We start from the raw sequence: 27,994 nt of genomic DNA, 5'->3' as shown, positions 1-27,994 counted from the left end.
GACAGGGGGAACTTGACGGCCACAACACGCAGCCCATTCATCCCCCCCCCCCAGCAGCGGGCCCGCTCCACGCAGCCTCCACCACTCCTCCCGCTGCCTGGACGCACACTTGTTCAACTTTGCCCGGCTCGGACGCCATGGACCCGCCGTGGACGGACACCGGCGCTCCGGTACGGCATGCAAATACGTACTCTGACGTCGGCGATCATGTGGCTTTTGGCGTAGATCCTCCTTGCGATCGCCAATTTTCCCTTTCCTGTCGCCTGCTGTCTGCTCGGCTCTCGGGCCGCCGCCGCGCCGCTGTGTAGACGCGCAGACTCGGGCTCGGTTCGTGGGTTTACGGCAGCGGTGGGATTTGTACCTGCAACCGCCTGAGCATCGCTTCCTAAAAGACAACAACACGGCGGCCAGGTAAGAAAGGGACAAACTGCTGGTGTGCTGTTGGCGTCTCGCCCCCCTGCTGGAAACTCCCCCCCCTGCTCTCCAAGTTTATAACTGCGTGTAGTTTGTTTGTTGGCGGCGCTTCGCCCCCTCTGCCCCCGCCCGGCTCCCACAACCCCCGCCCGGCTCTCTGCGTACATATTTTAACTTGTCTCGCCGCGTGAACTTTGCCTGCCCCCCCCCCCCCCCCCTGACGCCTCCACCTGCACCACCTTGTTTACCCCCCCTTGTTTACAGCAACTTGTTTACGGGGACGTTCGTCGCCGCCGCGTTCAAGTTCCACTTCGAGCCGAGGTGTGCCCGCGGAGGCAGCGAGGAGCGAGGCGCCGTGGCTCACTTCTCCTCCTCCTCCTCCCCGCGTCGACATAACCAGCAAAACATGGCCGTCCTCTGCCGACATGTTGTTACGTCGATGGCGAGGGTGGGGGGGGGGACATTTGGGGAGAGTGTTTTTCTGCGCCCCTCTGGTCACCTCGCGGAGGGTTCGGCCGCTGGAAACCCGCCGCAGCAACTTTCTCCCGTGCGTGGCTGTTTGTGCACTTTGATGTGTGCGTGTCTGTGATGTTCCCCCTGGTGACGCCTCCTCCCCTCCGAGACCACGCTCACACACACACACACACACACACACACACGCAGGGCTGTAGCACTGGCGTGTGTCACTGCAGCAGCAGTTTGAAAAAGTCACACATGGCTTCTTTTTATTCACTGTATCAACTCTGGCCCCAAATATGTCCTCAGTGCACCCTGGGAGATCCCGTGGAGGGAGAGTGGCTGTCTGATCTGTGTTTCATGCTTCCTGGTGTACAAGGAATAAGTTAATATTTGTGGAGACACTGGACTAAGGCATGGACACAACCGTGTACAGCATGAGCATCAAACATGTCACACGCTGTAACCAGAGGGGCAAACCTCCGCCATGACCCCACTGACCCCTCGCTAAATTGTTTTGTATCTGGATCCACACTGAGTCCTACACACTCATAAATATCAGTCACCAAAATCTGTGATATCTGTGAAGATTTGCATTCGTCCAGGCCGTGGTATCTTCACAGGTCGCACTGTTTACAACTTCCGAACAACATCCATGAATTATTCCTGGAGAAATCAGTGGAAACCTTGAAAATAGCCGCGTTAAATGTTGAAGAGAGTGAAAGTAACATCCTGGATCCACCGGTTGATCCGGATCCACACCAAAATTTAATGGGTTCTTTCCTTCCACCAAATTTTGTGACAATACGTCAGGTGGTAATTGCGTAACCTCCCCAACAACAAGTAATTACAAGCACCTAAACTGTTTATTACCCCAGTGCCAAAGATGTCAACTCTATCCACATGCAATTGTGCCAAACCCCAGGTTGGTATTGATGCTATTATTAGGCATATTGGGTCTCGGCCATGGAACCAAAACACATTGCATACAGGTCGAATGTTGTTGTTGTTTTTCATTGTGTCACAGACGGCTGCCAGCTAAGCTTTTGGTAGCTCATATTTTACATTATGAGAAAAACAGAGCCCTGGTATCAGATTGATACCTGGTGTTGGTCGATTTCCAAAGTTGAGGTGATGGGAGAAGAAAACTACCTTAAACCTGATGTTATTGACCTGTAATTTTATTCTACATAATGGTTCGATCCGAGTCTGTCATGCAACATGTAATGTTAGTACTGGTGGAGGTGATGATGAAAATGATAAGCAAGGAAAAAGCAACAGCGGGCTATGACAGTGTTACAGTAGTTGTGTTAAAACAGGTTTTCTCCTGTTCACTAGGGAACAGTGTCAGATCTCTGACAGGTGTACACACTCTCTCCCTACAGGTGGGCACATTAATTGAAAAGCATTCAGTGCCTGTTATGGATACTGCCGACTGTATATCTGTAGAAATGTCTTGTTCATCAGAGGATATTCTCCCGGCACTGCGGTGGTCTATTATGTTGTATTCATAAAAGCTCTCTGATCAACAGTTCCACCCTCTACGTTAAAAAGAAAAAAAGATGCAAGTGTTTTTTGATCACAGAGCAGTTAACCCTCCTGTCACACAAGTTACTAGCAATCCCTCTGGGACAGGAGTTGGCTTCGCTCTCTAAGCCACGCACTCTTGCTCTCTCCACGTGAAGAGAAACATGGCTCGCTTTTTGTTCTTCACATGATTTCCTCGTGTGATCTGCCATATCAGAGATACTGTTATGTAATTTGGAATGACAGGCGGCTCATTTTTATTGGGGGCGGAACAATCAAAGGGTTTCTGTTGATAAAAGTAAACCACCTCGTTTCAAATCATACACAGACCATTCTAGATCTGCTCTATGGTGTTTTGCAGCATAATGTAGGGAGCATAGCTAAAACAGATGCTATTAATATTTAAGTAATTGTATCAAATAACCCAACTAGTGAAATAAGACTTCTGTTTTGAAATTTGAATGTCACTGTTATCGTGTCAGAGTACTGGACACATTTTAAACAGTAAAAATTTCTATTTTTTCAGACTACAGCGGAAAAAAATTGGATTAATGTACATTTAAAATTACACTTGATTCGTGAAATAAATTATTTATTTATATAAAATAAATAATATAATTAGATTATTAAATTACTATTATCTATATTATTATTTATATATATATATATATATATATATTAATTTATTATATTACATATATATTAGGTCACTATCCTACCTCATTAGCCATAACATTGTTCCATCATAACACATTGAAGGGAGAAATTATTGGTTTTCCTTCCCGTAAGGTGTCTATCCGGACTGAATTGTCTGCTTTCCTAGTCTTGCTCAGCCATGCAGTGGTTGTCAACGTACTGTGACCTCTTAGGATGTCACAGGCGAAACATCCAGCTGTGAGGTGATCCGCTCTATTCTTTTCTCGAGGCATTGTTTGTTCACGGTAGTCAGAAAGTGGAAAATGAACAAGACTCGGTCTGTCACATTCATTTAAATCGAATATCACAGAGCCTCAAGAGTTGGTGTCAAATTATAACCCAAGAGTTGCATGAACACACAAATCTCTCCGTTTAGAAGGATTTCCTTGGATAGATTGTGCACTAGCTATTTTAAACCAATGCCAAATGTGTTTCCGATCAAGCTGCATGTGACATCAAAAGCAGTGTTTAATGCCCAAGGCAATGATATATAGTGTAGCAGGGAAGAAAGTGCAGGATAATCAAATACAATTTATACAAATGACTTGTGAGATCAGATTGTTGAGAGTCATCGTGCTGCCAGATGTTGCTTGTGTTAGTCATGCTCGCGAGGGCTATTGAAATTCTCTGACAGTGTTTCTGGCAGGTAACTAGAGCTAATCTGGGGCAGACGATTAACAGGAAAACACATTGACTGAGAAGTTATGTTTATTTTGGATAAATGAAGGTGGACAGTTGGCATTTAGTATATGGGATGTGTGTGTTGCTGAGGTTACAGCTCTTCACTGTGAATGTTTGAGAGAAGGGCCCATTAGTATACTTTTCAGAGGGAGACTATAAACAATAGTGGCATAGCTGTAGCCTATCCCTATAAAATAATGTAATTTTACACAATTATATTGTACATATTAGAAATTATATTATTATTATTATATTATATAAAAAATAATAGATTACCATAGGCGTGTATCTAGCATTGATCAACGGCTATATGCAGTGAACAAACATGTCCCTTTTCCACTGGTAAAAAAAACAACTAAAATCTGACTATTGTCTCCAATGGGAATAAAAACAATTGGCATTCAGTCCGGGGTCAAATGATTCTGCAGCTGAGAGTGGTAAACACGCAGATGAACGTGCTAATTTCTTATTTATTCTTCTAGTCTAAGCGATGACGGTGCACATTTTCTGCCGCGTTATTAACAACGTGCATGGGCGTTGTAGCCTAATATGAATCTGCACATATTTAAACAAATTTGAATCAAAACAACATTTATCCAGACTTAAGTGGGGCAGGGAGGTTAAAATAACATGTTGATATTTTTGACTCTATAGGAGTAAATTGCACCAGAGTTCCTGTTTAATGCTTTTGATATTTGTTCATGCTTTGCTTACATAAATATTGTAACCTGGTTGTAAGACAAAAACAATTTTCTGGTTCTGTAGTTTTAGGTTGAGATCCCACTTTATTTATTCCATGATATTTCGTTATTATCTTTTTAAAATGGTAGGAGCGGACTTGCAGTGTGTTTTAGCTTGTTTTAGTCTCCTGCATTCATAAGGAACCACCAGAATTATGTGATTGAACAACACATCTCCACATCTAGTCCAGAACGATATAATGGCTGTCCGTTCTCCTGGCGAAACAGTGGAATGAGTCATCACGGGTTAGAGGACGGATGCTGTTGTCATCAAGGCCTCTTGTGCTGAGCTCGACTCTGTGACGTCATCACTGACGCTTTAAGCTGGGCTTTGTTGCAGGGTTTTTCGGTTCAGGTGCCTTTTCTCCGCTGTACCTCCTCCGCCGGTTCCTCTGACATGTTGTTAGGTGACTAAGGCAACCTCAGAGATGAGCTCATCACCTGTAGGTGGGGCTGAGAGGGAGAGCGTGAGGGAGGGAAAGAGACAATTATAGCGGCAGAGTAGAGGAGATGCTAAGGGACAGACGGAGAGGGAGCATGAAGACTATCAGAAGATGTATGATGTCTGAGTGAGACAGAGGAAGAGATAACAAGAGTGACAAGAAAAGACAGAAGCGAGGAAGTCCAAGGTCCCCCATTCACCTTAACCCGTAAAGTAAAAGTGTCATATTGTGTCAGTTTTTTGTTTAAATGTCAGCACTTTGTTGGATTTCCTGAAAATCTTCCACCACAGCTCTAGTGGAAACCAAAGCAGTAACATTTACAGGTAACACACACTAAGTGTGACATTCTTCTTGGGTGTAGTCGTTTTAATCACCTGCTCTAGTAATGTTCCTGTTATAATGTCGCTATTTCTCACCCATGGAAACCAGAGAATGACAAAGTAAAGAAGCAGCACACCAGAGTCAGAATATCTGAGTGGTGTGAATCAGAAACAAGCGACAGCTTAGGAGTGAAAAATTGAAAGAGAAGTCTGTATATGTGTGGGAGAAAGAGCAGGTACAGTACATTTCCTAATCTGTGTATTTTTGGAGACTTCAGTCAGTTCTTCATTGCTGCATTGATTATTATTTAAGTCTCTATGAGTGCACAGCAATTTATACAGCAGTGTGATTCTGCATGTGTAAGCACGTATTAAACTACTCTGTGCACATCATCCACCAGCCAAGGGGCTTATTTCTTGTAGCCACTGCGGTCTGTTAGAACTTGAAACTACTTCTGCAGTTACACATTAAATCTCATGTTGAAATTCTGAACCTCTGCATACCCATCCACACAATTTGGTATCTTTACGTCACGTTGAGCATTCGTGCCCGCATGTGTGTAGAGTCGCTCCCCTATTCACGTCCCAGTGTGTCCTCCAAATTTCAATTTTGGAAAAAAGGAAAGGGGGGTAAAGGAGAGAGCGATAGAGAGAGAGAGCGCATATTAAAAGGCCTTCTGCACTGCACCACGTCAGCCAGTGGTAGAGCTTAGACTCGCCCCACTTGTCTGAGTTACACCAATGGGGAGAGGCCGGGGACTATTCACAAGCCACACCCACTGCAGAAAGCAGAGATTGGCAGGTGGGAAATCTGGCCGCACGGAAGTACATGGAATACTTGCAGTGACTCTCTCAAACGAGCGCCAAACTCTCCGGGTGGTCGCATTTGGTTTCAACAACAGAGAACATTCTGTTGTTCTGATTACACAAATATAAAGGACAGACTGCACAGAAATATAAATATTTCTCCTCAAAATATACATTTCATTATAATGTGATACAATTTGCAGTGATTTAAATGTGATAAAGGTTGGACAGAAGTTTTGCAGCACCTCTCCACTGTTCTTTGTCATTGTTGACCTAATTTTCAAGCTGCTTGTTCTGTGCTATATGACAGTTGCCCTACTCCAGTTGTGTCCCACAAAGCAACTATTTTAACCAAGAACTCTCTTCAAACATTTTATCCTGCCCGCGAAAAAAAACTCCCATTTCGCTCGGTGGTAAGAGCTCTTAATAGTTGGCATTGTGGTACAAGGTTTCTGTGGGAGAGTAATGTGCTGTTATCAGAGTGACTGTCTGTTTGTGTGCAAGGCCATGAGACAGAGGGAAAGGGAAGAGCGTAGAGCAAATAGGACGGCAAAACCAAGTTAATGGGTGGGGGGGTCTTCCTTACAGAGCCACATAAAATGTAGTTTACCACTGCATTACTCCATTTGCTGTAATAAAAGTCCGCCTCCACCCCATCTGCTTTTCATTGACACCCGGAGCCCCCTGGAATCAAGTCAAGACTCTCTGACGTGTGGGCCTTCGTCATTGGGGTCGCTCTGTGAGTGCGGAGGGGTTGCAGCAACAAGCTGAGTCTATGAAGCTAGAGATGTTCCATGATGGTTTGGGCGATGGATGCATGTCAGTTCCTGATGGTCAACAGGCAAAACAAAGTCAGAACCTGTCATGGTTGGTAAAATAGCTGGTTTTGAGTCAATTTCCTGGGTACACTGCCGACTTCTAATTATTCAGAAAGGCATTAAAAAGATGGTGTTTTCTTAAGTGTTTTTGTAAGTAAGTTAAATGTGCTCTAAGTTACAAACACAGTGAAATCTAACTCTTCTTTATGCCCCTAATAAGATTCACAAGCTAGTTTCAGACAGGGGTTTGCCTTTGAAGACCACAGCAAGAGATGTGGGTCAGACGCCTTCACAACAACAGGAAAATGTCCAGAACGTTCAGGAAAGAGGTGGAGGTGGCGTCTGGCTGGAGCATGCAGGCGGCAGGACATGGCGTATGTTTGTGGAAAGAAGTGTTTTTGTTTACAGAACATTGACACCGGTGTCTGCTCTTAACTCCAATAGCTCTCAAACCATATTGTCTTCAAAATTTTCTTTTTTGTCCATGTCCTCTTCATATAGACTCTTTTTCATAGAAACGTCATCAACACGTCCATTTGTTCACAGTGACTTTACAGAACTTTTTTCCTGCTCAGATATTTTATAGGAGGATCACAGCTAAGGTTCCTGAAAATGTCCAGCGCAACTGAGTTAGACATTTGTGTTCTCACATTCAACCCCTCAGGAAAATTTCATGTTAATTTTCAGACGTCAGTGCAGGTCTGAAAGCAGCTTTAAAGCAAAACACAAGTCTTTATTAGACATAATGCTTCTTACCTCTGAACGTGTCATTCAGATCTAATTATAATGTCAATCATTTGTCAGCATGTGCAGTGTTAGGCGTGGGGTGTGCACCTAAAGGCCGGCGCATGCTTCTGCGTCGTGAGGGGCCCGCAGGCACGCAGCTGTAACGCAGGACTCGTTGTCATTCATGGTTCTCCAACCGTTGCGCGTGTTGCCATGCAATTCCCCGCCAGAACACTAGGCGCAGTAATGTTTTTTGTCGAAGTCGGCTCTTCTTCGTGTGTTGCACGAAGAAGAGCGATTTATTTACATCGCCACGGCGGCTCCGCAGAGCCTTTTTCTGGCGGAAAAATCCGCCAGTTAGTGACGGTTATACTAGTGGACATAGTGTCGGATCTCTTCTGCCAAGTGCTCTTCTATCTGGTCCATATTCGTTCTTCTAAATCTTCCGTGGTTTCCGGGCATGAACCGGAAATGCGACTCCGGAAATGATGTAGTCAGCAGACCAATCACAGCCCTCGCGGCCGGGTGACGCTTGCGGGGCTTTGCCGTCTAGTTAGAAAAATTGGCCGACGCACGTAAGGACGTAGGAAGGGCCGTGAGGGGCCCGGAAGGGCTCTTGCGTCTCCGTTCCCGTGAAAACGCAGAAGCATGCGCCGGCCTTTACTGTTGTGCAGACAAAGTAAAGTCCTTGCAGTCATGACACTGATTGACCTCTGTGTTTTTGCTCCTGGATTCAAGCACACTCTCACAAGCGCTTTCTGTTGGATACAGTGTTACCATAGTAACACAACCATCAGCCGCAGAGTGGGTGACACTTGGGTATTTTTATAGCATGCCCTTTGTGTGTATGACGGTGTGCCTGTGTGTTTTCAGTAAGGAGACAGGTCTGCCAGTGTGTGTTCAGTGTGTGAACTGCATTAAATGGAAGACGGTTCCTCAATCTAATGTACTCACAACATTAGTAGATTGAACAAGGGAACAGCATTGATCCGAATGTTTCTGGGACATCTATATAAAAGTCTGACAACTTGTCACAAAAACTGATGGCTGTGTGATAATACAAGAGGCCTCCTGAGTCCCTGCAACTTAAAATATAAAAAGATACCATAGAGAGGAGGTGCCGATTTAAAAAAAAAACAAAAAGTGTGTATACACAATTTACAGCAGCTCAAACTTGCTGATGTGAACAGCCACTAAAATGGGGTTTTCATTCCAATAAGTGTAATATATGCGGCAGGTAACAAGAAGTTTCCTGAGATGCTTAAGATAATTTACTGTTTTTCAATTATTATAAGTCGCACTTAATACTTATCATAGGTAGAAAATCCTGACTTTCTCCATATTAATGGATGTCCAAGTGTTACCTTTTTCCAATAACTTTGGTCGAAATTACTTGTTTAATGCTATAGATGAAACGTATTGATTGACAGCTGAGATTGATCAAGGCCGCGTATCGGAGGGACATTGGTCATTGGTCCTGCAGCTCCATCCCCCGATTGCTACTGCGCAGACTCTGGTTCCAAATGCGTGTAAACAGGAAGTGGAGATGCGTCCTCTCAATCTCTGTATACAGGCTTTGGACTGGAAACAGGAGAATGACCAGTCTTGCACTGTCCAGAGGAACAGATGTTGTACATGCTGTTAGTGATCTTTATAGGAGATGGTCTGTAAATGTTATTATGGGCGGCTGTGGCTGAGGGGTAGAGTGGTCGTCCTCCAACGTGAAGGTCGGCAGTTCGATCCCCAGTCTGACCCATCTGCATGCCGAAGTGTCCTTGGGCAAGATGCTGAACCCTGAATGGCCCCCCATAGAATCACAAAGTGCTGCGAATAGATGCACTGTATGAAAGTGTGTGTGAATGGGTGAATGTAAAACTGTACTGTAAAGCGCTTTGAGTGGTCAGCAAGACTACAAAAGCGCTATATAAATACAAAACCATTTACCATTTAAATGTTATTACTAGTTTCTTACCGATCTTCACTCATTCCAGCGCAGGAAAAGTAGTGCTTCTCTGTTGCTATGCAGAACACACCGAGCCCTCAGACACAGTGCAGCACTGGAGGAGCAGCGTGATGAGATTTAAATTAAGTCTGCAACGGTCCGAAATTCTGCTTCTCCCACCCCTGCTGGGACTCGTTGTGTTAATGGTGGAGGTGCCTCTCCTCTCTCCCCTATCACACTCACATGCACACACACACACACACACACACTTTCCTCCTCACTGCAGTGGCTGACTTATGGAACAAGTAACCAGGAGGGAAAACACACTCAAAACAAGAGGAGAATGAGATACACACCTCTACAGTAATGCCAACAGTACAGTGTGTGTGCTCCCTCTGTGCAATGTGTTTGTGAAATACAGTGTGCGATAGAGGTTGAAAGTTTTAGTTTATGTAAGAGCAGTGTCCTGGCACTGCTACAGTCTGTGTTGCTGCAGTTTGTTGTATCTATGCTGCTCTCTTGTTTTTGCCTTGCTTGTTATTGTAGAGCCCTGGTGTAACAGACTGGTTTGTGCTTCATGCAAGGCTTCGAGTGCAGGAGCCCCAGACGTTGCCATTCATATGCCTTTGTTTGTGATGACTGCATGCCTGAAAACTCTGGCGCTCGGTTGACTGCGTCTCTACAGTACATTCGTTTCTCCAGCCTTCTTCTTTCTTCAGCTACAACAATGACCGCTACCCGAATCTGCCAGCTCCTGAGCTTAATCTCTATTCAAGCTGTCCAGGAGAGACCGTGCCTAGCCGTGCAGGAGACTCAAGTGCAGCTGATCAGTCTGGCTCCAGTTTATGATTTAACGTTTACTTATGAACGTATTTATCTCATTTGAAAAATTAGAGTTCTGAACTTTTATGAGCAGGTATGGCAGGTGAGAAGAAAGGTAATTTCATCATTATGCACACCAATCATGTGTATAAAGTTAAGACAAGTTATAAGTTAATAAAAGATATCTGCATTAGAAGCACACTTCATTCCAGGTTTTGAGTCTGAGCCACCTCCCCACTATTTTTATTACATTAATGACATCCAGAAATAGAATATCAGAGGGATGTGCTGCTGTGACTCACTTGTTTAGTGTCATTATCTTCTCATTGCTCTTTGGATATATATATAAATGAATATATTTTATGCTTTTCTATTGTACCACTATGTTTCTGCTGTATTAGATCATCTGTCTGTCTTCATAATAGACAGGCTTGGTGTTACTGAGGGTTTGTATTGATTTCCCCGTGTGCTCTCTTAGTATGTATGCCAGTGTGTAGCCTAAACTGATTACTGCCAGCGCTGATGAATGTATTTGCTGCCTGGCAGCATTAAATGTAGCTCCTTTAGAAATATGGATCCCCTGATATAATGCTCCAATCAGACAGACAGCCAGACAACAGGCGAGTACAGACGAGCAGACGAGGGACCGCCAGGCTGAGTATTCATACAAGTTTAATGAGCATCCAGACAGTGGGGAGTTTGTGTCTCCAGCACAGAGCTTGCAGTGCACACAGCAGCTAACACGCTAACTAGGTTAGACACTTTAACTAACAGGTGGAGGCTGACTGTATGACCCAGCCTACAAAAGCAGCCACGTTTGAATCCACAATTAATTAGCATTTTTTTGTGATTGTTTATACAGCATCTTTCAAAAGCAGACATCATCAAGTCCTTCAGACAGCACTCGGAAACATTAGTCTGGGTGCATTTCTTTCTGCGAAATGTTTACAGCCAAACAATCTAACAGCTCAACTGCTTCCCTGAAGGACACCCAGTGATTACTTCTAATCCACGAGACTGGAGTCTGTTAGTGAGGCTATGATAAAGGTATTATATTGATAAAGTTTGAACAACTGTGGAATAGAGTAATACATTGCCATGGTTATTAATTACACAGTGTACTGGTTCTCTTTCCATGATGGCATTCTGTGCTCCCAAACATCCAGCCAAGGCAGCAGGAGAGCAGCCCCTCCCTCCTCTGAAAATGATAGAGTGAGGAGGAGGAGGCTGTTGGTGCCAGTGTATCCTCAGTGTTCAGCACTAAACACAAGCGTTTCTCTTTGTTTGAGGCATTCAGTGCACATGAGTTAAACTCAACTTCTACAACTTAAACTGCAGAGCTGTTTGTGTTCGTATTGTGTTAAATATTCGCCTCTGCCTTTAAACATGAACTCTGTAAGAATGCAGAAATTCAGTCTGGACATTCTCTGGAGTTTTCCCTCTACATATAATGAATGCAGCAGGAGATTGTCCAGAACATTTTTGGAACATTCAGGCAAGTGGTGACACCTGGGTAGTGCATGCAGGAGGCCAGGAGTGACGTATTCTGCTGTGGAAAGCGGTGCTTTTGTATTCAGCACATTGACGTCAGCTCTCATTGCCAAGAGCTCTTGAATCTCAGTCTTTCCAAGTTTACATATTTTATGCGTATGGCACCTCTTTTTCATTCTGAGATATTTGTATTCTTACAGTTTCACATCTGTCAGCACTTGTTAGAGACATCAACACTACAACTCACCCGCTGTGAGTTGTCCAGCAATTTTCCGGCTGTATGATCGTAGGAAAAGTTTGGGGAAATGTCCGATGCAACTGACTCAGACATTTGATCTGTCAGCTATAGCTCCTCTAGAATAATTTTCAGGGAAATGTCCAGATTTCAGTCGATGTCTGAAATCAAACTGTATCGTGAATATCTTTTTTGTAAATGCAGGCAGTCTAATGTGATCCTCATCTGAGGAGCAACCAGCAGCTTTTAAGCCACACCAACATTATTCATAAGTTCTTTAGCAGTCGTGTTGGCTGCTTACTAATATGGATGTTGCATAAATAAAATTGCTCATCCACCCTCTACTTGTTTGGGCTCAGCACACACACTAGGAGGTAAAGGTCCGGCTACAGCTCGGTTCTGTTCATAGTCGGCTCCTCATCCAGGGGCGATCGCCCATCAGCACGTCCAAAAGTGTCCAGCCTGTGTCAGCACAAGTTCTGCAGATGATGTAAAGTGACACGACAGATGCATCTCCAATTCCTTCCTGCTTTATCTTAGCTTGCTAGATTTTGGACAACGGCAGTCTTTAAGGGACAGCAATAGTTGGTGGAAGAATTAGTGTATACCATAGGGTGTGTACACTGCTGTGTTTACACCAAGTGTCCTCTCAGAAGCACTTAATCTGTGTAGCGCTCAAAACAGGGTTAGTAGGATAATCAGGCAGCATTGTAAACTTGAGGGAATATTTTGTTTGCCACCTCTGACCAGCTGGGATTTTGCAGGAAAGTGTAGCCTTTTCTTCTCCTCCCGACTGTTCCTTGACCTTCCCCAATCTTCTGCCAATAAGAGATGCTGAAGAAACCTCACAAAATGCAACACTCTTCATCCTGCAGGATTGGGGGGTTTCCGGGCTTTCAACACACACACTCAGGCTATTTCTGCAAGATTTCTGTTTTCCCAAGTATTTCAGTTTTTTCTGTCTCTTAACACAACCAAACACAGTACTGCATGCTGTCGGGGGGGTCATCCCTATCTCTGTCGGTGACACGGTCGTAGCAGCGACTTGACTAAACTCTACGTCCACGGTTGCCATAGCGACACCATGGTAATGAGTCTGCATTCTAATGATGCCTCAGTGGATTGTTTTGAGGAGTTGAGATATCTCGGGACAATGAGTCGGCTGGCGAATGACAGCTGTCAAGCCTTGAAGGGTACAGTGCCATGTGATTAATGCGTAGCTGTTGGATACGGCCATATTAAATATGTGACACTTAAAGGGATTACAAAGCACAGTCCTAATGTGCTGAGCTAAAAGAAGCTTCACAAAGTCATACTCCCATATTTACTGCTGCCCCTCCCTGTGTAATAGACTTAAATATGATCATACTATTAAACAGAATCTTTGTTGGAATTAAACTTGTTTCTTTTGCCATTATTTACTCTTAAGCATCACATTTTGAAGTAGCGCAGCACACATGAGATTCTAGGACTTTTCCCCGTCCTCTGTGTTAACTTGGTTTTATGGCAGCTCATTATGTCCTGATAGAAGAGCACCGCTGCTGCATCGACTCATTTGATTTTTACCCATGTGGATATGAATATGAAGCTTCAGCGTGAGGCCTCAGGAATATCAATAGACTTTTTCAGTCAGATAATGCTACCCTCTCTCTCTCTCTCTCTCGCACTCTCTCCTCTCATTACAATATTACCTCGGGTAAGTTTCTTCTGCTCGCTCGCACCCAGCTTTTAGTAACTACTTTTATTTTTTCTTTCTATGGGGACGTCGTTCCTACACAGTCCAAATAGAGTCGCTCTTAGCTTTTTAAATTATGTGTCTGAAGTTGCTTTGTCTGATTTCTCACCCTGTTCACACTGCTGTGTAATTTGATCTGTGATTGGCCAATATTTCTCGGGAGGACTAGTCATACTGACAGCCGCCAACCGTCAGCTGCATAGATTTGCATATTGGCTAATGTCAAATCACTGTCATTACTGTCATAAAAGTTTTTCAAGCCGCATAAATAGATGTCAAAGTTATTCTATGATTTGAAAACTTCATCCGAGTCGTGATTGTTGACCGTCAGAGTGACACTGCAAAATTCAGCTGCCACCTGAACCACTAGAGTTGAACTGAGGCTGGCCAATAATTATAATTATGACATGTTAGTGTTGTAAGTGGGCAAAGTCCATGTGGCTTCAGAGATTGTTGTTCATGCTGCCATCCTGATTGTGCAACCGCTTGTTGCCGACCCCTGTAATACTGAATATTGTTCCTCTCCTCTTCCTATCTGCCACATCCTTGATGATTCTGTGGCTGACTTCTATTTGTTTCTCACACACACACACCGAAATACAAACACTAGGATTTGTCTGAATTGTGTAAGTTATGGACTTAACACGGTGCACAAAGCTGTTTATTGGATTTATTGCTGTGAGGAAAACCCGCAGTCTGCCTTTCTCATCCCTTTCTTCTCCAGAACACTGTGTAGTTATTTCAGCACCAGTTTCCAGCTGACCACCTGTTGACCGTCTGCTTCTGTCCACTGTTTGTTTGATTGTCTGCCTCTTTTGACCTTTTCTCCTTTTGAGACATTTTTTTCGGCTGTAGTCTCTACCTCCTTTGGGTGGTAGTTCACTACAGCTCCACATGGGACGCTGCTGAGAATAAATAACCCAACATGTTGCTTTACTTAAAATGCTCATACCAGCCTGTTTGGTGCCCCCTATTCAAAGGCTTTTGGAAAACAATCTCAGATTTATCACTTTTCTTCATTTTTCATATATGCTGTGTTTATATCGTCTGTTTCTACACATACAAATTAAGAATTGGTGAAGTTATTTAAAAATAGTAGCTCCATGTTTTTTGTACAGTATGTTATACTAGCAATTTTCTTTGTCTTTATTTCTATGACTTGCATTGAGAATTTCCGGTGAGATGTGGTTTCACTGATTAAATAGTAATTATTAAAACCAACTTTATGGGAAAAATTAGCTCTTGGAACTGGAATCAGTGTGATACAAAATGACAGAAACCACCTTTGAGAAAGATGTATTTGATATATTCTTTTCAGTTTGGTCTGTGATCTCTGCAGCAGAGTTAATACGACACTTCCCCCTCTCACCTGAATAATGCGTAGGATTTGATGCTGTTGTGAACGCATCATGTGCATGTGTGAAAGGCAAACTGCGGGTAAAATCTGTATTCAACTTTCCAAACTTTATCTGCAGGTCTTGTCTGAAAACTGCTATAATGTTCCTCATTGTAAAGTCTTTGGTTCTAGCAGTTGCTTTAAACAAAATAAAAATATGTTTATAATGGTCTGTCTCTCTTCTCTTCTCTCTAATGCAGGTAACATCCTGTCATGCATTTCCAGGAGATTGGAGAGCACTGTAGCTGACACTGTCAGCGAGGTCATCCTCCACCACACTAAAACAGTTCCATCTCCACCAGACCTTCACATTTCACTGCCCTCCTCTCTCTCAGGCCACTTATTGCACCCCAGGGGAAGATTTGTCCTCCGGCTCCTTGGCTGCTCTGTCCCATCCCACAAACTGTCCTGAGCTTGCTGCCTGTATATCTGTCCTCTTACGCCTGACTATAAGTCCAAAGCTGCATAGTCTTGCATCCTTGGCACCTCAGCCATATTCTCCATCACAACATCCCTGGCCACGCACAAGCACCAGTGTGGGCCTGCCGTGCAAAAGGACCAACCCAGTATCTACCGTCAACATGTCCAGTCGACGGAAAGCTTCCACTCCCTGTATGATTCGACCAGAGCAGACCATGGTGGAGTTGGATGATGAGGCAGAGGAATCTCACAATATGGAGGTAAACCTTCATTATGTCTGACATCAGCATATGATATTTGAATATTTGTATACTCTGACTTCGTTGAGGAATTAAATAGGTTTTATTGTAGAAATACTGACCCTTGTGTGTATATATTAGAATGACTGGCTCAAGGGTTTAAGGCTGGCGCATGCTTCTGCGTTTTCAGGGACGCACAAGAGCCCCTAGCGTGCTTGCGTATCCCTTCTTGCGTGCTTGCGTCGCCCAATTTTTCTAACTATACGACAAAGCTATGCAAGCCTCACGCAGCCTGCAAGGCTGTGATTGGTCTGCTAACTACATCCTTTCCGGAGTCACATTTCCAGTTTCATGCCCTATAATACCGGCAGGAACCACGGAAGATTTAGAAGAACGAATATGGACCAAATAGAAGAGCGTTTGGCAGAAGAGATCCGAAAGTATGACCACTTGTATAACGGAAAATATGGGACATATTTGTCTGCCAGAAAAAGGCTATGAGGAGCAGCAGTGGTGATGTAAATAAACAGTCGACGACAACTGCCACACACAAAGAAGGTGTCTCTAAGGTCGTCTTCATCAAAAAACATTACTCTGCCTAGTGTCCTGGCGCTGAATTGCTTGCAACACGCGCAACGCTTGGAGAACCATAAATCAAAATGAGTCCGTCTACACAACTGCGTGAAAAGCCGCAGACGCAGTTGCAGAACCATGCGCCGGCCTTTAAAGCTGTCGTCTGTGGTTCCACACCACACTTCCGAATGTCGAAGTGTCTTTGGGAAAGATACTGAACCCCAAATTGCCCCTTCTCATAGAGAAAACACATGCTGCACATAGATGCACTGTGTGAATGAACTGTACTGTGAAGCGCTTTGAGTGGTCATCAAGACCAGAAAAGTTTTTTTTAATTACAGACCATTTACCATTTGGGGTGAATTAAGGTTTGAGCAAGTTCTTCAAAGGTAGATAGATTTTTCTATCGAACTTTCTGTTTTGGTGCATTTTTTATGGATTTCAGTCATGTACTAATCTCAGTATTCACTTTTATAATCAAGGACATTATCCAACTAGTATGTCAGTCTGTAGACAAATTTGAGTATTCAAATTTCTGCCCATATTATCCATCTGAAAGCTGATATTTCTCTCTCACAGATAGAGACAGAGAACCATACCGAGGATGGACCTATGGAGGCAGATCTTTTGACAGGAGCAGATTCATCCATGGACCTGGATCTATCAGGAAAGGCCTCCGACCTCCCGTCTCCTCCTGACAAACCTGCCATTGAGCCCCCAGACCTTTCTAAGCCCCAACGAAGGCAGCAGGGGGGCTATGAATGCAAATACTGCCCCTTCTCCACGCAGAACCTGAACACTTTCAAAGAACATGTGGACGCCAACCATCCTAACGTCATCCTCAACCCCCTGTATCTGTGTGCCGTCTGCAACTTCAACACAAAAAAGTTTGACACCCTGACGGAGCACAATGAAAGGTGTCACCCTGGGGAGAGCAACTTCAAATTCAAGCGTATAAAAATGAACAATCAGACGATCTTAGAACAGACAATAGAAGGGTGCAGTAACAACGCAGTCATTTACAACATGTCAAGCGCCAATAATGGCAAAGGGGACGAACTCGGCACTTTGCCACTAAGCAGACCCGCCGCAGTCAAGGTTGGTAAACCAAAAATGTTGTTGGATAATAAACGGACAGAGTTGGGTAAACTGACCCCAGATCTGGCCAAGAAACCAATCACAGCGGTTAATGTCAACGGGACGGTCATCATCCCTGAATCAGCGCTCCTTAAAGCAGACGGCCTTTCTCACATCATGCCTTCCCTCCAGCGGCCTATAAACTTTACCCAGGTAAGAATTCTTCTCTTATTCCTGTACAGTTAAAGGAAGTTTGTCTCTTTTTTTCCCCACAGGGAACTGAACCACTCTCGCTGTTTGTACACTAACACTAAAGCTACATCCAGCAGGAGGTTAGCTTAGCTTCTAAGGAAATAATCAGAAAATTGCTGACTTTTTTAAATGCCCTTTCCGAACACAATACTCCGGAACAGTACTTGAAAAGATCAGTTTCTAGATTTGTGAAAAGAGTTTCCCTGGCTGACTGTTTTGTTTCAGGTGCCGAAGATCGCAGTGCCCCTCAACACAACCAAATACAACCCGTCACTGGACGACAACCTGACGCTCATCTCTTCCTTCAACAAGTTCCCCTACCCGACGCAGAATGAGCTCTCGTGGCTCACTGCAGCCTCGAAACATCCCGAGGAGCAAATTAAAGTGTGGTTCACTACACAGAGGCTCAAACAGGGCATCAGCTGGTCACCTGAGGAGGTACGAGGTGTCAGGTTCACTTGATTTTAATTTCTCATCCTTGACTGTAGTTTGATGTATTATTCTGAAAGAGTGAAATTAATTATAAAACTATAAAAACTTTATTTCTAGCAAGTATAGAGAATAATTATTCTTGGCTGCAGTATTTCATGGGCTGGGAAATGTGCCCCAGTAAACTAGAGTGGTACTCAGTAGAGAACAAACCTCCACAAAGTCCCACTAATCCCCTTAGATCAAATCAAGCTGCACACAGATATCAGCTCCTTAAAGATTTGTTTTTCATCGAGATCCATGATCTCCATCCATCCTGGGAAATTTGGGAAAATGTCAAAAACAATGTTAGAGAAAACAATTGAAAAATATCCTAGATCCTCCCTTTTGTTCAGATCCATGCTAAAATGTAATGGGTGTATCTTGGCCCATGTCCCTTCCACCAAGTATTAGTGGAAATCTGTATAACAAACAGATGGGGCGAAAAACATGACCTAGTTGGCAAAGGTACTTCCAGCTAAAAGCACAGGAATGCTAATTGTCTCTTTAGTCAACAATAATCACTGATCAGTTTGTGGGCTTTTGCTGGGTAACTGCTTTGATGTTACAGTATTACATTTTTCTCAATGGAATTTTTCAACACAAACCTAGACATTTTACAGACCTGCAAATTAATAATCAATTAATTTACATACAAATCTGATTTGTTTTCTAATTACACTACAATTTTGTCCAACACAAGCAGAAATAAGTATAAGAAGTCCTCTCCCTCTGTTACAGGTGGAAGAAGCCAGGAAGAAAATGTTCAACGGCACAATCTCCTCTATGACTCAAACCTTCACCGTGGTGACTCCTCAGCTCAGCTCCCACTCATCCACCAGCATGTCTGCAGCCTCCAAATTCATGCACCCAGCAGCCTCTGTCCTGCAGTCCCTCCCCTGTCATCTGCTGGGACAGACCAGCCTGGTGCTGACGCCTGTAGTCAACGGCTCCACGGTCACCTGTGCACCGCTGGCACTCACAGTGGCAAACCAGGTAGAAAACACTGGGCAGACTCATACAGACTCACCGAGGTGGCAAAAATACACACATTCTTTACTCCAGTAGAAATATAGATACTTGTGTTAAAAGTATAAGTACTGAATCACCCTCCTCACTCAAGTAAACATGAAAAGTATGTTCAGAAATGTCCTAAGTATAAAAGTAAAAAGTTCCCTCTGAAGGTCAAAGCAAACTGAGTCACAGTAATATAGTTCAAATACAGATTCACTTAAACCACTCTTACTTTAAATAAACTAAAAACAGTTAAAGCAAGAGAAGGCTGATGAACATGAAACATTGTCCAGGAGGAAATGTGAACAGTGAGTTGAATGAAATATCCTTAATATAAATAAGTGCCGGGATGGGACATGTTTTGTTGCTCTGCTTCGTCGTCGTTCTCAGTGATGTTGCTGATTCTTCACTTTCTCCCATGTTGGTTCTCCTTGTCACAAATATGCGCCTACATTTGTGCCTCTTCTGTGTGGTTGAGTCTCTTGTTTCCTCTTGATACGTCTTTTATGCCGTCTGACCTATGTTGCGTGAGATCTGCCTGAATAGATAAACAACACAGAAACATCTTTTTTTACTGTGTTATTGTACATTTAGGTTCAAATTGATGTTGGGAAGGCAGCGCTCAGATAGAAAGTACAGATATTTATTTTTGAAATGTAGACATAAAGTAAAAAGTTAGCACTTGTACTTCCCACCTCTGCGCACACAGTAACGCAAACAGTTAACATGTCTTGCAGCAACCCTTCTTAAACTCTAATTGATATGTTCTCCATGTTTTTGACAGGTGGCACAGTCACTCAAACGACCCCTGACCACTGCAGTGATCGCAACAGAGAGTAAACGCCCCTCCATCATTCAAACCCTCTCGGCGCCCAAGCTGGTGTCCCCCAAAGTGCTCAATTTTACTGTTGACCCCAATAAAACAGGCGAGCAGCTCTCAGTACTGAGGGCCAGCTACACACACTGTCCTTTCCCTGAGGAAGATGAGGTAAGAATAAGTGAGTCAAATGGCTTTATCTTTTGAGCCATGCCTTTATAAGTTGAGATTTTTGTGGCTGCTTTAATTGTCTTATTTACTACTGCTGCTGTTTTTAAGCACAAAACTGTCACAGATAAACACCCGTGTTCATTGTTTTATCCCATGTTGCATTGTGTCGTGCGATTAGATCTACAGGCTGATAGAGACCACCGGGTTGTCCAGAGGAGAGATAAAGAAGTGGTTCAGTGAACAGAGGCTCCTTAATCTCAAAGGTACGCGGTGTGAACAGTGCCACATTTAAAATGAGGAAATACACTCACTATGATTAATCGTATAAACAAAAGTTTTAATCACCAAACCATTACAAACTGTTTTTGTGCTTGTGCTGCATCAACTCATCCCTCAACATTTTAAAGACATTAATCAGTAAATCTCTTCATTAAAAAGAATTCCCTTTCTGTTTGTCACTTTTCAAAGGTGTTCCTCCACCACCAGTGCTGGTGAAAACAGAGGTGACACCAGCAGTGAAAGATGGCCCAGTGAAGAAAGCGGTTCCCAGCCACTTTCCCCTGCTGGAGAGGGTGAAGGGAAAGACGTCAGAGCAGCTGAAGGCACTGGAGGAGAGTTTCCAGAGGAGCAGCTCTCCGACTGAGGCAGAGCTCGGTAACAGCTCACACATCATCCGCTAACAAGCTCACGCCTCAGGATTGTTACTTCCTCCTTATTTTGGTTTACAAAGTAGAGGGGCTCTAGGAAGAATCGATTAAGTTGCTTTTGGATAAAATGTGAGAACACAGCACGAGAAAATTCACAGAGAGCGAGAAGCTGTGTTAACGATGTTTCTAACACGCGACAGAGGCTGAACCTGAAGAGTACAAATATATCTCATGATGAGAACGTGAATAAAGAGCTTTCAGCGAAACAAGCCAACGCCAGTGTCAATGGGCTTCAAGCAAAAACACTGTGCGGTATTTATACGTCAGATGCCCCCCCCGCCTCCCCTCACCTAAATGTTCCAGTAATTTTCCTGTTGTATTGGACGTGTCTTTACATTCTCCTGCTGCGTCCTCCACATGTGAAGCTCTTTTTTCAGACATTTTGTGGCATTCATGACTGAAAACAGCTTTAGAGAGGAGTGCTGTACGTGACTTATCTGTAGCTCAAGAAAATACAGATAAATATTAAGTCAGTTATAATATAATAACTAACACTGTCGTTTTTGTAAATTGATATGATGTTTGCCTTAGGGGAGTTTTTCAGATACAGAAATATTAACAGTTCTGTCGTGTATTTGATCAAATAATTGATAGGCATTAATGTAGCTCTTGGGAAGAAAACAATCCGCCTCATTAAAGGGCAGTATTCGATGTGCAGCCTGTGTATCGGTGCATTCAAGCAAATGTTATTCTGCTAACTTGTTTGCTTGTGATCTCAGCCCCAGTGCAAAATTCAGATGCTTGATGTGAACACATTATATTTTCCTTTGCCTCCAAAAACACATATCAGCCCTCCTGGAAATCAGGAGCTAATGAGGCAGAAAATCAGCTTCTCAGATATCTTATTAGGATCAGTTAATGGTGTGTAGTTTCCCAACAAAAAGGATGATGGATCATTTAAGCTACTTATTAAACCTTTGTCCCTGAATTAGGATAAATGGGGTTCGATTCAGGCAGACAAGTGAGCAGCTGGTTCTTCAGTAGCCTCACTTTTCAACTATTTAAAGAAATTCTGTACTTTTTCCTACTATTTATAGTTGCTCACAGCATGTGACTTTATTTTATTTCACCCTAAAGGAGCTGTAGGCTCGTCCCTGGTGGATTCATGCATGACAGGAACAGCAGAAATGTCTTCAATGAACACATTTTTAAGTTCCCCTGGGGAGAGAGTACATTTCCAGGTTTCTAAAAAAGCTTCCACATCTAATCTACTGTTTCTCCCCCTGCTGCAGACCAGCTGGCCCAGGACACCAGATTGTCCAAGACAGAGGTGGACTGCTGGTTCTCGGAGCGCAGGGCACTGAAGGACAACATGGAGAAGACGATTCTCACCATGGCCTCAAAAAACACGGAGGACCGACAAGAGCGGCCTGTAGCTCTGCTGAACGGAGCTTCTCATCTAGAGCAGGACGGGAAACCCCCCAGCTCCTCTCCTCAGCCACCTGTCCTCTCGTCCTCCTCCTCCTCACCTCCAGTGCTCGCAGCCTCCTCCCCTCAACCTCCAACCCTCTCCTCCTCGGCATCTCCTCCCATCCTCACCTCGTCCTCCTCCTCTTCCCCCCATCCTCCCATCCTGTCAGCCTCCACAAGCCCAGCTCCCATCAGCGGCCGCTGCCTCACCCTGCTCAGAGAGGTAAGATATTAGATAATATAGGTATTAGAACACACCAGGAGTGAGAGCAATGATTTGAGCTTTAATGGTATAAAGATGAGCACTCTTCTAATTGCAGGGAATGCCGCTAATGGTATCAACAGATTAATGAGATGAGACTTTAAAGAGATAAGTTGATGAGGTGTCACCTTTTTAATATCATCTGAAGGGGGATGTGTCAAATTAAATGATTAATTTTGAGAAGGTATTTTACATGTAGTTGACGAGAACAGGAGTGATTGACACTCCATGATGAAATTGGAAAATCGGGTTCAGTAAAGAGAGGATATTAGAGAAGTGTCATGTCTAGAAAACAGTGGGACCCCAGAGGATTACAAAACCTTAACAGTATGTCCACGAGACGTCTCTTTAACAGTACCAGTACGTGTTTCATACCCAGAAACATAGTGACTCCCTTTGGAGACTGGTATTAACATCTGTCTCGAGTGCAGATGTGAACGCACCCACATGTCTTTAGTTCATCCTGACATCTGATCACGAAAACCACAGTCAGAGATCCGGGGCCGACGAGGCCACATTCTTTCCACTGTGGGAAGGAATGTACAGATTTCAATGGTGATCCATTCGTTTCAGCTACTAAAAATAAAAGTCCAACAATAGCTAATGTATTTGTAGCATAATATCACCCTACAGTGAACATAAAGATAGAGGATTTCAAAGTAATTCTCTATTGAATTGGGAATAAAGGCAGCTATGATGTGCAGTCCCTGTGGAGGGCTCGATGTTTTCCTGCTAGAGGGGATTTCAAGGAACTGTCTCAGCCTCGTCACATCGCAGCAAAGAATTATTAAGAAAACAGTGTTGTTGTAATAGTGGACATTTCTTTTAATTTGTTCTCACAGATGTTCTGTCGGACCCAGTGGCCGTCTCCTGAGGAGTACAGTCAGCTGGAGGTCCAAACAAGCCTGGGACGCACCGACATCGTCCGCTGGTTCAAGGACCACCGCTTGGTACTGAAGAACGGTGATAGTCTGGACTGGATGGAAGGTTTCCAAAACCCAAACGTAGCTGAGCAGCAGAAAGAAGGCCAGGAACGGAGCAAGAGGCTTTCCTTGGAAGTCAAAGCTGTACCTGGTGAGTTTTGGAAGCGAGCATGTGTTTTCACTACTGCGAAAGCCAGGGCCCGGAGGGAGTGTGTGTATGAATTGTCCGGAGGAACTGATCAGAATTTGGTGGTCAAACCCAACACATTTTGGTTAGTGGTGCACCGATGTATTGGTCGTACATCGCTAGCCGCTGATATTTGACTTGTTTACTGCAATCGGCGCATTGCTAATAAACTTATCTTTCACCGATGGCATTGGCCGATGTTCATTGGTATTGTAACGTCCCCGCCTCACAGACGACACAGAACTTCTTCTCTTATTTGTCACTTTATCAAAATCAACACGAACATGTCACACTCCTTGTTCCTTTTCCGACACTCCTTACATCAACAACCGTCTTCGACACTTCCTTCCTCACTCACACCTGACCCCCAACAAACCAGACATGAGAACCCGTCATCCCACACAACCCCACCCCATTGGTCTAGAACTGTCACATGCCCCACCCCGACCTGTTCACTGACTCTCAGGACATCTCAATACCCCTTCAACACGGTGTCTTAACTGAACATAAGTCAAAACAAAACATAAGCACTCAAAACAGGTCAATCTGAGGAAGGCTGTTTTAGACAGGGTAAAAAGGGTGCTGTTTTAAATGATCCTTGTGGTATTTTGACCAAAGTATGTTACAGACATTTCATCAAGACCCCAAGGAACCATATCAGCTTGTGGTAAAATGGGCATAATATGTCTCCATTAAATAAAGTTTAGTTCAACTAAAGATTGTTTCATAAATCTGATTTGTGCTCATTAAAAGATAAGAGTGATAAAGGGCTGAAATAATTTAAAATGGTGCTTTTTTAATAATGATTAAATTATTTTCCTGGCACAAAAGGGTGAATGAATAACAACAACAAATATCGGTATCCGCTATCCGCTAGATTGTTGTTTTAAACATCGGTATCGGCCAAGAATTTCCATATCGGTGCATCCCTAATTTTGGTCCCTTGAACCCAACCTCTCAGCAACACCTTGAGGAGTTTCTTCAATGAGTGAATAAATAAATGAATGCAGACTGAAACTGCACTGGTAGGTGGTGGCAGACACCCGCAGGGCAGTTTTTCTAGTTTTTCCTCTTAATATTGTTTTGCAAATTGTCTGGTTATCTTGTTTGACTTTGTGCTCTCTGTTTTTGTACAGACGCTGGTGCAGTGGAGGAGGCTGGTGAGAAGGCAGCAGCTCCAGAGACCCCCCCCAAGCTGTCAAAACACGACGAGGTAGAGGGGCCGACTGACAGACTAGCCCACGGTGTGACAGACCTGAGCCAGACCACACCGGACCAGACGAGCTCCGGCACTGCTGATAAAGAGAGGTGGGTGGAGATGTGAAAAGATAAATTGCATTCTTCGCATTTTCATAAATGTGTGTATGGTACAATCTAGTGCCAAACAGAAATAAATCTTTTTCTGATGTTGTTCTAGTTCCCATAAGGAGTCTCTTTGTGTTTTAAACTTTGTCTGTTGTCTCTTTAGGTCGGTAAAAGTGACTGTGGCAGTGGGGGAGGAGCCTGACGGAGGAGTGGAAAGACGGAGGCTCTCAACAGACTCCAATGTTCTGACCTTAGAGCAACCAGAGAGAGTCACTGGTTGATGGTGGGTTCAAAGGGTGAAAGGAAAAAAACATGCAGCATATTTTGCTGTAAAAACAGAGGGATCAAGAAATTAGATGCAGTGTTTTCCATTAATTACCTAGACTGTGTCAGGCAGTACTATTCTAATTTGTCCTGCCACTGTTTCATGATGAAACACTCAGATTTCTAACTCGGTGTGACCAGCACTGTGCCCACGCAGACCTTGTAGTTTCATCTGCAGCTGTGGCATCGATGCAGTTCCTGCTCTCATGTGGGAACTTACCTGTCACTGCTTAGTGTGTGTACCTGTCACTCAAAAGTATGTAAAGATCATATTGATAACAGGGGGCAACACCTTCAGTTCAAGTATTGATTTGCAGATGTTTTCTGGCCATCCGGCAAACATCGGTAGAAAAATATCTTGTGTGTATCTTCCAAAGTTTGGTATCTGGTCGCAGCTGGATGTGTCCCAGGCCGCTGTGGCCCCAACCAGAAATAAGTGTCCACACAGAATGGATTGATGGCGGATGGTGGCTTACATAAATGGAAACAGAAATGTTGAACTGTTCCATTGAGATGCCACAGCTGCAGCCTCCGGCTACACAGGAAGTTATTAGTGTGTAATTATGTGTGACTGGTCCTTCAGAGAGATGGCATGCTGGGACAGCAGGATGATACTTGGTCCACTCTGTCATTAGCATCACACATGTGGACAGGCACACGCATATGCATGCTGGCTGTCACAGGGAGGCCGAGGAGAGGGAGAGCATGGAAAGATTTCTAGTTTGTTTAAAAATATAAAATCAGTCAGTTTGGCAAGTCGTGTTTTCATTTTTTTTCTTGTTCATTAAAGCAAATACTTTAAATGTTAATATCTGGAACAGTATTAAAAAAAGATGCCTGATTATGTTCCAGGTGAGTCGCTGACCACCATTGGAGGATGACCAAACGTTGAACCAGTGACGCCGCTGTCTGCCTGCGATGTCATCACAAAGCTCCGGGGACGTCGGGGGGGCTACCGCTGGAAGCACTGATGTGAGGTGCAGACACTAAGAGGAGTGCCAAAGCTGGACTTGATGCATTGTTCTTACAACTACAACACTTAAAAGAAAAGACAAAATAAACGAAAACAAACAGAAGCAGCCTTGTAAATATTTTTCTGTATTACAAAGAAAAAGGTTTGTACAGTTTTACTGCGAGGGCGAGTTTTGTTACATTTTTAAACAAGTCTGATTGGTGCCCTGGAAATTCTTTTTTGTTCTCTCGTACAATGATCAGAGCGTATGATAATCTCTGTCAATCAGTCCTATTTTCTTGGGAATCAAACTTGCGCACGACTCTTTATGAGCAGTCTTCGATGGCACTTGCATTTCCCTGCTGTAGTGATAGATATTCTCATGGCCACTTCATTTCACACTGTAGGGTTTCTTTTTTCCAGCAGCGTCACCTCGACTCATCCTAATAGAATAAGGTGAAGATGGGAATCACTCGCGTGTGCTCGAGGGGAAGTTTGGAGGAGTAACAGTGTTTTGAGAAATGTAAACATGGCAACAGCCGAGAGGAAGAACACAAGTCGCCACATGGGCTGACAGCGGAGGGTCGAGTGAATGGATGAACGCATTGTGCATCATACTATTGGTATTGCATTTCCTTACCATCTGTTTTTATCATCAGTACGTGAGGCACGTTGAGGTAACAGCACAGAATGTTTCTTTTTGAGAAATAGAAATGATAAAAAAGATAATTTTGGAGAGAGTGTCTGTAGGATCGCACCACGCTGCCTTTTCAGCTCTCTTACCGATGACGTTTCTTAAAGTACAGCCTGGTGATGATTTCACCTTGTTTTCTTTAAACTAAATATTCTCCACTGAACTTGCCAAGAACATTTTGGTGACAGTGTTTGACACATGATGAACTAGTCGAAGCTCCTTTCTTTGAACGCAGTCAGAATCCATCTGATCTGTGAACACACCTCTCGTCTTCTCTCCAGGCTTCCTGGCTGTAGGTATGTCCCTGTTTTCCAAGCAGCAGCACAGGACTCAGGGCTGATTCCAGTTCATGACAAACATGTTGGAGCCTCGTGAACTTCTCACATTGATGAAATGATCAAAAAACAGTGCTGGGTTTGATTTGGAATAATTGGTAAATATCTCAGCAAAGCCATCATCAACTGCTCTTGCATGTGCTTCAACAGCTTTCTTTTGAAAAAAAACATATTTTGAGAAATGATTTTTAAAGGGACCTCGATTTTTATGGGTCAAATCTGTGTGAAATCTGCGAGTCGGAAAAGGTTAAGTTGAACTCTTTTTGAATAGTGAGACCAGCAGTTGAATGGCTGTTTGCTGGCTGAATGTCTGCTGCTGCTGCTTTAGTTTTATGCTCGGACACGTTTCTGGGATAATGTACATTTGGTTGGCTTGTATGAAAACCTTTGCATTTTTATTTTCTCAGCCTGCTGTAACTCAATAAACACACAACTGACTGTACAACTCCCCTCTGTCTTCCAGTGTTAATGGTATGCATGAGAATGAGAAACATGAACCAGGGTTTAGAGGGAGACCAATTGAGTTTACTTGGTCATTACAAATTTTTTCAAAGTTCTATCATATTTTGAAAGTTTGAAGTTGACAGGGACATCTTTGGAGTGACGCATTTGTTT

General features: G+C 43.6%; 1 protein-coding gene across 1 annotated transcript; it reads left to right on the top strand.

Annotated features, from left to right (window-relative positions):
- Positions 1-2: 2 nt before the first annotated feature.
- Positions 3-27,828, top strand: zhx2a (zinc fingers and homeoboxes 2a). The gene is made up of 13 exons (XM_061081441.1): positions 3-411; positions 15,450-15,929; positions 17,061-17,771; positions 18,036-18,248; positions 19,020-19,274; positions 20,077-20,280; positions 20,459-20,543; positions 20,749-20,934; positions 22,220-22,620; positions 23,502-23,733; positions 24,906-25,077; positions 25,238-25,357; positions 26,251-27,828. Exons 2-12 carry the CDS (start codon positions 15,831-15,833, stop codon positions 25,353-25,355), a joined length of 2,676 nt encoding a protein of 891 aa, XP_060937424.1. The 5' UTR covers positions 3-411; positions 15,450-15,830; the 3' UTR covers positions 25,356-25,357; positions 26,251-27,828.
- Positions 27,829-27,994: the final 166 nt, after the last annotated feature.

The sequence above is a fragment of the Limanda limanda genome, chromosome 11, assembly GCF_963576545.1.
Source record: "Limanda limanda chromosome 11, fLimLim1.1, whole genome shotgun sequence".
In the NCBI taxonomy this organism is placed as follows: Eukaryota; Metazoa; Chordata; class Actinopteri; order Pleuronectiformes; family Pleuronectidae; genus Limanda; species Limanda limanda.
This window is presented reverse-complemented; position numbering and strand designations above follow the sequence as displayed.